General features: G+C 41.5%; 2 protein-coding genes across 2 annotated transcripts in view; both read left to right on the top strand.

Annotated features, from left to right (window-relative positions):
• rps16 (ribosomal protein S16) overlaps positions 1 to 12,182 on the top strand; it is a 435,012-nt gene that overhangs the window by 187,374 nt on the left and 235,456 nt on the right. The window lies entirely within an intron of this gene.
• The window catches only part of wif1 (wnt inhibitory factor 1), a 34,367-nt gene that overhangs the window by 19,157 nt on the left and 3,028 nt on the right, over positions 1 to 12,182 (top strand). The window contains exons 6-8 of the mRNA XM_060839311.1: positions 856 to 951; positions 4,245 to 4,340; positions 9,093 to 9,188. Coding sequence (XP_060695294.1) covers positions 856 to 951; positions 4,245 to 4,340; positions 9,093 to 9,188 — 288 coding nt within the window. The remainder of the gene's footprint in view (positions 1 to 855; positions 952 to 4,244; positions 4,341 to 9,092; positions 9,189 to 12,182) is intronic.

Below are 12,182 nucleotides of genomic sequence, written 5' to 3'. Positions count from 1 at the left end.
CCAGGAAACTGTGCAAGAACAGTTTTTTTTTAAAAGAAAATTATCTAAACTAATCAAATCATTTTAAATCCCCTTCCCTTAAACGCCCCCACCCAACCCCAGCAACGTTCTTGCTTAGCCCCATGATTTCTTAGGTTTTCCAAAGGCCTGTTTGCTCAGAGGACATGGTGGAGGTGTGAAGTCACAGAACACTCCACTTCTGTGGCTGCTTTTGAGGAATTGTGCATGTTTGTCTGCAACCTCAATCCTAGGGTGTCCAGCCAGAAGCTTAGAATATCATTTCATTCACGTGGAATGTGTGTTTTCTGCAGAGGTCTGCCAAATTTTGTTCTGTGGAAAAGGCTCTCTGAAATCCAGCAATAATGGAAGGGACCTGACATTCCAAACCTCTGACTTATATTTTCACCTCTGACTTAAACCCTGAGTGTAAATGAGTCCCTACTCGTTTTATTTTTAAAATGTGTAGCTGAAGATGAGATGTCCAGAATGGTTCTGAGCATGCATCAGCCAGTAAGCCCAGCAATTATATTGTGACCTAGCCTACCATTCACTCCACCTCCACATGTGCAGTCGGCCAAAATTGCTTTTGTTTTCTTTGGAAAGGCGTAACATTCCAGGTAAATGTACCCTTATGTTTTCAGAAACGTTAGGCTACTCTAGCCTACTTCCTGGCCTCATTGAATTGTCAGTAATGGAGATGCAGTACGAAACAAGGGGAGAACAGTATAAATGTCTTTTCGACTGGATTCTATGAGATTATAAATGAGTCAATGAAACATTTCTAAAACATGCTATCTTGAGAATCAGTGCATTTCTAAAAAAAATCTTTCAAATTTTCCTTTTGTTTCATGTTAGCTCTGTGCACCCCCAGATGTTTGAATGGAGGTCTTTGCATCACTCCAGGGTTGTGCATCTGCCCTCCTGGATATTTTGGTATAAACTGTGATAAAGGTAAAAGAAGAACCTAATTTGAGAAACTGTTTCCTTTTATTTCATTCAGATATGTTTGCTGAATGTTTGTCTTCATCATGGTGAAGGATGTGTGCAGAAATGGAATATTTCTGATTATGTTGCCACAAAATACAATAACTAAACAAGATGTAACTCTGAGATGACTTGGATGCCCCACAATCTGGTGAACAATTACAAGAAGGGATATTTGTTCATTATAGTTTTGCTAATGTTTGAAAATGCATTGTTATCTTCTTCTGATATTAGCGACTTTTAAGATTTGTAGCTCGGGTTGGAGTTCTGGATGTAGTTTTGCTTGCTGAGCTGGAAGGTTCGTTTTCAGATGTTTCGTCACCATCCTAGGTAACCTCTTTACTGAGCCTCTAGATGAAGCACTGGTGTCATGGTCTGCTTTCTATTTGTGTTTAGGTTTTCTTGGGTTGGTGATGTCATTTCCCATGGTGATGTCATTTCGTGTTCTTTTTCTCAAGGGGTGGTAAATGGGATCTAAGTCAATGTGCTTGTTGATAGAGTTCTGGTTGAAATGCCATGCTTCTAGGAATTTTCATTAGTGTCTCTGTTTGGCGTGTCCTAGGATGGATGTGTTGTCTCAGTCGAAGTGGTGTCATTCCTCATCTGTATGTAAGGATACTAGTGAGAGTGGGTCACGTCTTTTTGTGGCTAGTTGATGTTCAAGTATCCTGGTGGCCAGTTTTCTGTTGGCTTGTTCAATGTAGTGTTTGTTATAGTTCTTGCAAGGTATTCTGTAAATGACATTAGTTTTGTTTGTTGTCTGTACCAGGTCTTTCAAGTTCATTAGCTGCTGTTTTATTGTGTTGGTGGGTTTGTGGGCTATCATGGTACCAAGAGATCTGAGTATTCTGGCAGTCATTTCTGAGTCTTCTGATATTCTTTCAAAGTGAGGAGAATATTTGCCACAGAGTACATCTAATGTCAATAAACTGCCCATCGAATATTTAAGTTGAGGAACCTTTTGTGCAGAAGCTCTGACAGTGTCTCTGGCTGACCAGATTCTTGCTCCTACTTCCCACCATTTATTGATTGAAAGGATTTGTAAATTGATAATCAATCCTGTTGTACGTTATGAGCACACTTTCCATAGTCATCAAGTCTCTAAAGAGGACCTAAAGCCGAAGCCTCTGGCTTGAGGTGGAACACTATATTTTGTAGCACTACTGCCTCAGTGCCGGGAATCTGGGTTCGATTCCAGCCTTGGATGACTGCCTGTGTGGGGTTTGCACTTTCTCCCAGTGTCTGCGTGGGTTTGCTCCGGATGCTCCTGTTTCTTTCCATAGTCCAAAAAATGTGCAGGTGGACTGGTCATACTAAATTGCCCTGTCATGCAGGCTAGTAGGTTAGCCATGATAAATCTGGGGTTACTGAGATTGAGTGGGGTTCTGGGTGAGATGCTGTTTGTGGAGTCAGTGTAGATTCAATGGACTGAATGGCCTCTGCATACTAGGGATTCTATGATTCTAAGATCTCCTTACATTATCAGTTGACTATTGTTAGATGTCACTTAGCTCTTGCAGAACTGTGATATATAAACAATGAGTTTCCTTCCTTAGTTTCAGGCCAGACTTCTGTTACTGGTTTAGCATTGGCAACAGCCCAAGAAGAATAGATATGGAGAGAGGAGATTTAAAGTCAGTAGCTGGACTGGAATCAGGAAGGAAAGTTAACATCAAAATATCGGTGTACTAGAGAAGCCAAGTTGTTGCTCCATTTCTTTTGGAACTTGTTAAAAGGAAAATGTAATGCTGCTCATGTTTCGTCATTGTATTATTCAGATTGTAACTTTATCCCATACAGATGGAGAAGCGTGGATGTTCTTTGTACTACAGATCCAGCAAACAAAAAACCCTCAATCTTCTCAATATGTCATAAATCCAATATCAGGAAAATGGTTTGCAGTCCCATGATGTAATATGTTAATTTGAACAACGGCTTTGAGTGAGGCTGGCAATCAGGTGCCAGATTATGTATAATTAGAGAAATTGACAAACATATAATGCACTTCAAGGATATAATAGCCAGTAGAAAGAGAGAACTTTCAACCTATTAGCCTAAACAAATTTAATCCAACGTCTCAAAGTAAAAGAATGATACGTTGAATCATTAAACTGAATACAGCCCAGGAAACTACATTTCACACAAATATTAGGAACTTCATAGAAAATGCTCCCAAGCCATTACAGTAATTTTATTGGAAGTGCAGGTTTCTATAGCATTTCTGTTAACACTTCAGGAAACACTGGTTAACAGTGAGCCTAATGGCAGCAGACTCAGCTGTGTAAGCAGCATTGTGAACTGCTGTGAAAACTGAGAGTAGAGGTTCCATCACTACCATGTTTATGGTCCTAACGGGTTGCTGTGTGTTAGCAATATGAGCGGCACGGTGGCACAGTGGTTAGCACTGCTGCCTCACAGCGCCTGAGACCCGGGTTCAATTCCCAACTCAGGCGACTGACTGTGTGGAGTTTGCACGTTCTCCTCGTGTCTGCATGGGTTTCCTCCGGGTGCTCCGGTTTCCTCCCACAGTCCAAAGATGTGCGGGTCAGGTGAAATTGCCATGCTAAATTGCCCGTAGTGTTAAGTACGCTTCGGCAGGTCGGTGTGGACTTGTTGGGCCGAAGGGCCTGTTTCCACACTGTAAGTAATCTAATCTAATCTTAAAAAAAAATGGTCTCCATGCTCTGAGAAATTACACAAAAGAATCTGATTCTGTGTGACAGACTTAACTATAACTCTGATTAAAATGCTTGGTGTTAAATTATTTTGTCAACATCTTTTAACTGAGAAGAGGAAGGTCAGTATAAAGGTGGTTGAACATGTATTTTACCACTTAGTGTATTTATCCTTGATTACATTACACATCTGAAAGTAAGAGATCGATCTCTTGATGGTGATGAGGAAGACTTTGTTCCCGCAGGGCCATTGATTTTTGGAATTCTCTTCCATAGAGGTCTGTGGAAACTGGGTTATTGAATATATTCACGATTGAGTGAGACAGCTTTCTGACATTAAGGTGCAGGCAGGAAAGCAGAGTTAAGCCACAATTAGATCAGCTATGATCATTTGGCTGAATGGCCTATTCCAGCTATTTTGTATGAACTTATCTGGATGCCAGAAAATGAGTGTATTAAACACACAGCTGTGGATTAAATATTTAAAGGACATTAATTCAAGTCATGCTATGGGCAGTACTTTGTGTTGCAATTATTGTTGAGAATTAGACTAAGCATCTTATTTTTGAAAATGGTTTATTTCAGCAAACTGCACCAATACCTGTTACAATGGTGGAACCTGCTTCCATCCTGCCAAATGCATTTGTCCACCAGGTTATGAAGGGGATCAGTGTGAAATAAGTGAGTATTAGCCTTTTACATTTTCATGTACCAGTTTATATTTAATTGTTTGTATTTACCAGAAGTTAGTGTTCAATAAAAATGATTTATTTGTACATAATTTGTTCATTATTACAATCTTTAAACTTGATGTGGTTGTTTGCAAAACGTTTGCTCATGAATTGAATTAGCTGACAAATGATTAAATATGTCAAAGACTTTGCATGCTGGCCATTTATTGTTGATGTGATTAAACAAATTTTTAAAATCTAATTAAATATGTTATGACTTTGTAGAAATCAATGAGTAGAAATTAGAATGTCAAATTAAAAGCTAAAGAATGACATAACAATATTTCATATTTTCAATTATTTATTGAAACTACAAGCAGTATCATCTACTTACTGTCTTTATAAGCATCTTAGACTTGACCACGTTATGGAATATCCCCTTCTTATTTTTAGCCAATACACACTTTGTTGGCATACATTTCACCTGTCTCTTTAAGAAATATTCATTTTTTCGACTCAAACATTTACAGGCCATTATATCTGTGCCAGTCATCAAGGATCTGACGACATTAATCCTGTTTTCCAACTTTTAACCTATAGCCCTGAATGCTATAGTAACGCAAGTGAATATCTAAATACTGACTAAATGTTAAGAATTTCTGACTCAATCACCTTTTTCAGACTGAGTTCTAGCCTCTGAGTGAAAAACTTCTTCTTAGCCTTCCACTTCATACCTTTAAAGATGATGTTGCTTGGTTATTGGCCAATCTACTAATGGAAAATGTGCCCTTCCTATCCACTCTATATACGAGGTTTGTGTTATACACCTCTATCAGGTCCCATCTCGACCTTCGCTGTTCCAAAGAAAACAACCCTTACCAATCTAGCCTAATTTAATCTATCTTAGCCCAGGCCTTCCAACCCATGCAGCATCTTGGTAAACCTCTTTTGCACTCTCTATTGCAAGCGCGTCCTTCCCAAAATGTGGCATCTAGCCAGTGCACTTAATACGACAATTTTATGCAATTCCAGCATCACCCCCGTTTCTTGAGTTAGTCCAAAATTATTTTCATCTCGAGTTTATTTCTGGACTTTTACTTTCCCAAACTTTCAACTTTGGAAGTGTCTTTCTTACTGCAAGTTTTCCTGGCAACTTCTCCCTTTCATGAAATCATGGCAAATCATGGTTAAAAGCCTTCTTTTAACCTCCCACAGCTTTGGTCTTTTCAATCGAATTACAAGCTTCCACCCTCATTACAACACATTACGTTAAAGACTTAGGATTTTAGTTGCTGTCTCTCATCGAACTCTCTGATAGTTTTCAATAACACCTTAGAAATTTGATTAGATTAGACTTACAGTGTGGAAACAGGCCCTTCGGCCCAACAAGTCCACACCGACCCGCCGAAGCGCAACCCACCCATACCCCTACATTTACCCCTTACCTAACACTACGGGCAATTTAGCTTGGCCAATTCACCTGACCCGCACATCTTTGGACTGTGGGAGGAAACCGGAGCACCCGGAGGAAACCCACGCAGACACGGGGAGAACGTGCAAACTCCACACAGTCAGTTGCCCGAGTCGGGAATTGAACCCGGGTCTACAGGCGCTGTGAGGCAGCAGTGCTAACCACTGTGCCACCGTGCCGCCCTCTTAGCCATTTCAGTAACAGTAACAATGTAAATCACATCGGCATTAAATCCAGATAGAATTGCTGATTAATCTCTGTAAGAGCCCAATTATCCTCTTGGAACTAAATGGACAGTTTAAAGTGCAACTATGTACAATCTGAGATTCTCAACACTTCACTAGTCCTTGGAAAACCAGTAGTCTATCTATTGTAGCATGTAGGACGCGGCCATTGTCTCCAAGCATTAACACTTTGCACTTTAAAAAATCAAAGCCAAAACGTTATCCACTGTACCATGAGTCTCTAATTTCCAAAATCACCTTTGACGTGGCACCTTATGAAATTCCTTCTGGAAATCTAAGTACAATTACACCTGTGCTTTACTCTGACATTCACAGCACATATTACTTCCTCAAAGAACTCCAATGAATTGGTTAAATATGATCTTGCTTTCTCAAATCCATGTCGGTTCTGACTGGTCACCTTGAAATTTTTCGAAGTGTCCTGTTTGAATATCTTTAATACCTTCTAATGTTTTCCGTGTGACAGATGTTAAGCTAACTAATCTGTAGTTTCTGGCTTTCTGTCTCTCCTTTTTGTTTTTTTGAAAAATTCCAATCCCAAGGAACCCTTCCCAAATCTACTGAAGTTTTGAAAGTTAAAACCAATGCATCTACTATCACACTGGTTGCTTCTTTTAAGATCCCCAGAATGAGGTCCTTCAGGATCCAGGTACTTGTCAACTTGTAGCTCCAATGATTTATTTGGTATCACTTCTCTGATTTTGATTTCTTTCAGTTCTTTACTCCTTTCCGTTTTGATTTCTTTCCTCCTTTTCCATTTCCTGAATAATAAGCAAAGTAACTCCACAGAGGCCAGTATCCTGTCACCAAATCATCCTTAATTTCCATGTGAAGAATCCTTGATACTGATCCTGCTTCCTCAGAGCCACTGTTAGTGAACAGAATCGCTAACACTCCTGTTTTTTTTTTTCAGTCCCCAACTGAGGAGACCGCCATCTCTTTTTTTGTATTTTATTAAACAAATTACAAAACAGTTTACAAAAAACATTTACAGCTATACACAAGAGATAGCAATTTTACAAGGGAGAGGAGCAGCAAGCTACGTGTCAAACCCTACCATTCAACCATTTTACAGGGAGATGAGGCCAACCCTAAATCCCAGTTCCACATATGACAAGACAGTGACAATGACATTAGACAATACTGTTACATACTACTGTTACTGTTAGTGTAGACAATACAGACCCAGTAAGTCCCCGACACTCCTGTTTTTATCTGTCAGCCAGGGATCCCTGATTGGACCAGATTTGCAGCCCCAATCAGGGAGCACATTCTGTGACATCCACCTGGCTGACCTTGTTACAATCATTACAGTAACTATTTCAGAGGTGCTCCTTCTACATTGAAGACAGTTGAAAACCAATGACTAAACTCATAATGATATCAATTGCATTAATTATTAAAGAAAGTATCAACTATTTCTATAGAAACACAGAAGTGCTTAAATGAATTCAATGCTGAATCTCTCAGATAACGGGGTAGAAAAGACTTGGTGATATTCTGTACAGCTAGTAACTACAAACATTAAAATAGAAAGGCAAGAAATCATAACTGAATGTGATTGCCTACTTTGTTCCTAATGTCACAAATTGTCATTTAAGTTCCAGCTATGAATGTGATCTTTCATTTGAAGTGCTAGATTTGAAATAATCAAATATCTCAAAAGCTCCTATCTCAAAACACCAAATTATCTTGAGCATATCAAGAAATCTTAAAACATAGATTCATAATTACTCATAACAAAGAGAATCGCACCATACGTTTATTTGTGTACCCACTTTGGTCTGCCACTCTGACCCCAAGCTTCTCTTCCTCCTTTTGTATGACTATTTTTTAGAGTCATAGAATCAGAGGTCCACAGCACAGACGAATGCTCTTTGGCTCATCTGCCCCTGTCAGAAATCATCATTAACTGTCCTAATTCCATTTTCCAGCATTTGCCCCATTGTCTTGAATGCTTTGGCATCACGTGCGCATCTAAATATGACTTAGATGCAGAAACCCTCATATCATTTATTACCCTGACAGGCAATATGTTCCAGATTCCCACCACCCTATGCCTGAAGAAATGGTTTCTTCACATCCCCTCTAAACATCTCGCTGTCATCTTAAATTTATGTCCCCAGTCTTTGATCCCTCCACCAAGGAGAACGTTTCCTTCTGTGTATGCCCCTCAATGTTATACATCTCAACCAAGTCCCACACTTAATGTCCTCTGCTTCAAGAAAAACAGCTCCAGTCTTTTCAATCTCTCCATAACAAACTCTGCAGTCCAGACAACTGTAGATGGTAAATCACATCTGCACTCTCTTCAATGTAATCACAGTCCTCCTGTAATGTGGATTCCAGAACTGCACACAACTGATTCCTGGTCAGTCTGTCCATTTTAATTAAGCTCTGCTTCTTGGCTGATCTCTTCCTAATGTTCACTGCGTGCCTCCAGATTCTCAACATCATCCTTCCAGCACTGCACTGACCAGCTCCTGCTGGGAGCTTGCAGCTTTCTTGTCTCCAATTTGGGCATTTACATCGATGCAAACTTTTTTCTCTCAGCAGCAACCCACACTCTCTTATCTTTCTCTCCCTATCAATATAATTTACAACCATCCCAGCAGACCCTTCTCCCAACCTCCCCCTCTTGTTTGGTGTTCATTCTCTGCCTTCTACTGAAGTCCCTTAATCATTTTGTCACATTAAATGTGCAGTTATCACTAACACATAGCAAGTTAACCTTCACGATGTCACGCAGTAACAACATAAACTGACCAAGACAGATGCACTATAAACAGAAGATATGATATAATTCTCAAAGACCAGCTTATAATTCACTCGTGACTGTTAATATCTTAGTCTTTGAGTTGCTTGGGTCAAATAAATATCTGATTTGAGTGTTCCCCGTATTGCTGCCCATTTATTCAACAATTTTGCATTTAGCTGCACTTAATTCTACCTCCTTGTAATATTTATTCTTGGAGCAACTGAAATATGTTGGATCGTGAGAAATATAAATCTTTTAGAGCTGAAATCTACTCTGTCTATCTCTCAGGTAAATGTCGACAGCCATGCAGAAATGGAGGGAAATGCACAGGGAGAAACAAATGCAAATGTATTAAGGGCTACCAAGGTGATTTATGCTCCAAGCGTAAGTATCTTGCAACTTTAAAAATGTGTCTGTCTATTTTCAAGTTCCTCATAAGAATCTAGCCTGTGGGTTTGCTTTCTTTATCTTATTAATTGAAAACAAACATTCTGTAAGGAAACAAAAACCAAACACACGGTCCTCCTTCAAGAATGTAGGATTTTGTAAATAAAACCTAAACTTAAATATCCCTGGGTGGTTATTTTATCTTTGGATTCTCCTACAATTGTCATGTTATAAATTGATTCTATTTCTGGAATGCTTTGTGTCAGAAAATTACATGACTTTGGAGATTGAAATCAGTTCCTTTTGATTTCAAAGGTGAACTGACATGAGATTCAAATGGAATTTATTTGTAAATTCTTGTATTTCAAGAACTTGCGGGTGAAATTGGCCTTCATTGAAAGTACACAATGGGCTATAGTTAATCAGTGGAATTGAAGTTAATGGGCAAGGAAATTGGGCAGGCTGTGAAATGAGCTGCTGGATTGCTTTTGCTAGTTCATCATTTATATGAAAGATCAGTCTTGATCCCTTTAGCTCCTTTTGATAGTTATGTGAGTAAATGGGCAGCGCTGCATTATACAAAATGACAAGATCTTTAAATTTTCATCTCAATGCCAAAGCTGATACATGCATCATGACCGTCTGAGTAATGTGTTGGGCATTGATAGAAATGTACCAGATCTAGGAATACATTTCATCAAAAGGGTAAAATGGAGGAAAGAGGTGTATTAGGAAAAAAGTTAAAAACTATTTAGAATCCTAGAGATGTACAGCATGGAAACAGTCCATGCCAACCAGATATCCCATCCCAATCTAGTTCCACCTGCCAGTACCTGGGCCATATCCCTCTACACCCTTCCTATTCATTTACCCATCCAAATGCCTTTTAAATATTGCAATTGTACTAGTCTCCACCACTTCCTCTGGCAGCTCATTCCATACACATACCACCCTCTGTGTGAAAGAGTTGCCCCTTGGATCCCTTTTTAAACTTTCCCCTCTCACCCTAAACCTATGCCTTTAGTTCTGGACCATCCCCATCCCAGGGAAGAGACTTTTTCAATTCATCCTATCCATGCCCGTCATGAGTTTACAATTCTCTATAAGGTCACCCCTCAGCCTCCGATGCTCCAGGGAAACAGCCCTAGACTATTCAAACTCTCCCTATAGCACAAATCCTCCAACCCTGGCAACATCCTTGTAAATATTTTCTGAACCCTTTCAAGTTTCACAACGTCTTTCCAATAGGAAGGAGACCAGAATTGCACGCAATATTCCAACTCCGCCGCATATTCCCAATTCCTTCGTCTTCGCCACAATCGTGGACACCTCCTTCTACTGTCCCCTTGATCATGACCCCACCTCCCACCACCAAACCATCATCTCCCAGACCATTCATAACCTCATCACCTGAGGGGATCTCCCATCCACTGCCTCCAACCTCATAGTCCCACAACCCTGCACCGTCCGTTTCTACCTCCTGCCCAAAATCCACAAACCTTACTGCCCCGGCCTACCCATTGTCTCAGCCTGCTCCTGCCCCACCGAACTCATCTCTGCATACCTCGACACGGTCCTGTCCCCCTTAGTCCAAGAACTCCCCACCTTCGTTCGGGACACCACCCTCACCCTCCACCTCCTTCATGAGTTTTGCTTCCCCGGTCCCTAACGCCTTATCTTCACTATGGACATCCAGTCCCTGTACACCTCCAACCCCCATCATGAAGGACTTAAAGCCCTCCGCTTCTTCCTTTCCCGCCGTACCAACCTTTCACTGACACCCTCTTTTAACTGACTGAACTGGTCCTCACTCTGAACAACTTCTCTTTCCAATTCTCCCACTTCCTTCAAACCAAAGGAGTAGCCATGGGCCCCAGCTATGCCTGCCTCTTCGTAGAGTATGTGGAATAGTCCATCTTCCCGCAGCTACACTGGCACCAACCCCCACCTTTTCCTCCGCTACATCAATGACTGTATCGGCGCTGCCTCGTGCTCCCATGAGGAGGTTGAACAGTTCATCCACTTTACCAACTCTTTCCACCCTGACCTCAAATTTACCTGGACCGTCTCCGATTCCTCCCTCCCCTTCCTAGACCCCTCCATTTCTATTTCGGCAACCGAATCAACATGGACATCTACTATAAACCAACCGACACCCACAGCTACCTAGACTACACCTCCTCCCACTCTGTCCCCTGTAAAAACGCCATCCCATATTCCCAATTCCTTCGCCTCTGCCGCATCTGCTCCCAGGAGGACCTGTTCCAATACCGAATAACCTAGATGGCGGCCTCCTTCAAAGACCGCAATTCTCCCCCAGACGTGATCAAAATGCTCTCCACCGCATCTCCTCCACTTCCCGCTCCTCCACTCTTGAGCCCCACCAGGACAGAACCCCACTGGTCCTCACCTACCACCCCACCAACCTCCATAAACATCGTATCATCTGTCGTCATTTCCACCACCTCCAAATGGACCCCACTACCAGGGATATATTTCTCTCCCCTCCCCTATAAGCGTTCCTAAAAGACCACTCCCTCCATGACTCCCTCGTCAGGTCGACACCCCCCACCAACCCAACCTCCACTCCCGGCATATTCCCCTGCAACCGCAAGAACTGCAAAACTTGCGCCCGCACCTCCCTGCTTACTTCCCTCCAAGGCCCTAAGGGATCCTTCCATATCTGCCACAAATTCACCTGCACCTCCACACACATCATCTACTGCATCCGCTGCACCCGATGTGGCCTCCTCAATATTGGGGAGACAGGCTGCCTACTTGCGGAACGTTTCAGAGAACACCTTTGGGACACCCAGACCAACCAACCCATAGCTCAACACTTCAACTCCCCCTCCCACTCCATTAATGACATGCAGGTCCTTAGACTCCTCCATCGCCAGACCATAGCAACACGATGGCTGGAGGAAGAGTGCCTCATCTTCCACCTAGGAACCCTCCAACCACAAGGGATGAACTCAGATTTCTCCAGTT

The sequence above is a fragment of the Hemiscyllium ocellatum genome, chromosome 19, assembly GCF_020745735.1.
Source record: "Hemiscyllium ocellatum isolate sHemOce1 chromosome 19, sHemOce1.pat.X.cur, whole genome shotgun sequence".
NCBI classification, from domain to species: Eukaryota; Metazoa; Chordata; class Chondrichthyes; order Orectolobiformes; family Hemiscylliidae; genus Hemiscyllium; species Hemiscyllium ocellatum.
Note: the sequence above shows the minus strand (reverse complement) of the source record. Positions and strands in the feature narration are given on the sequence as shown.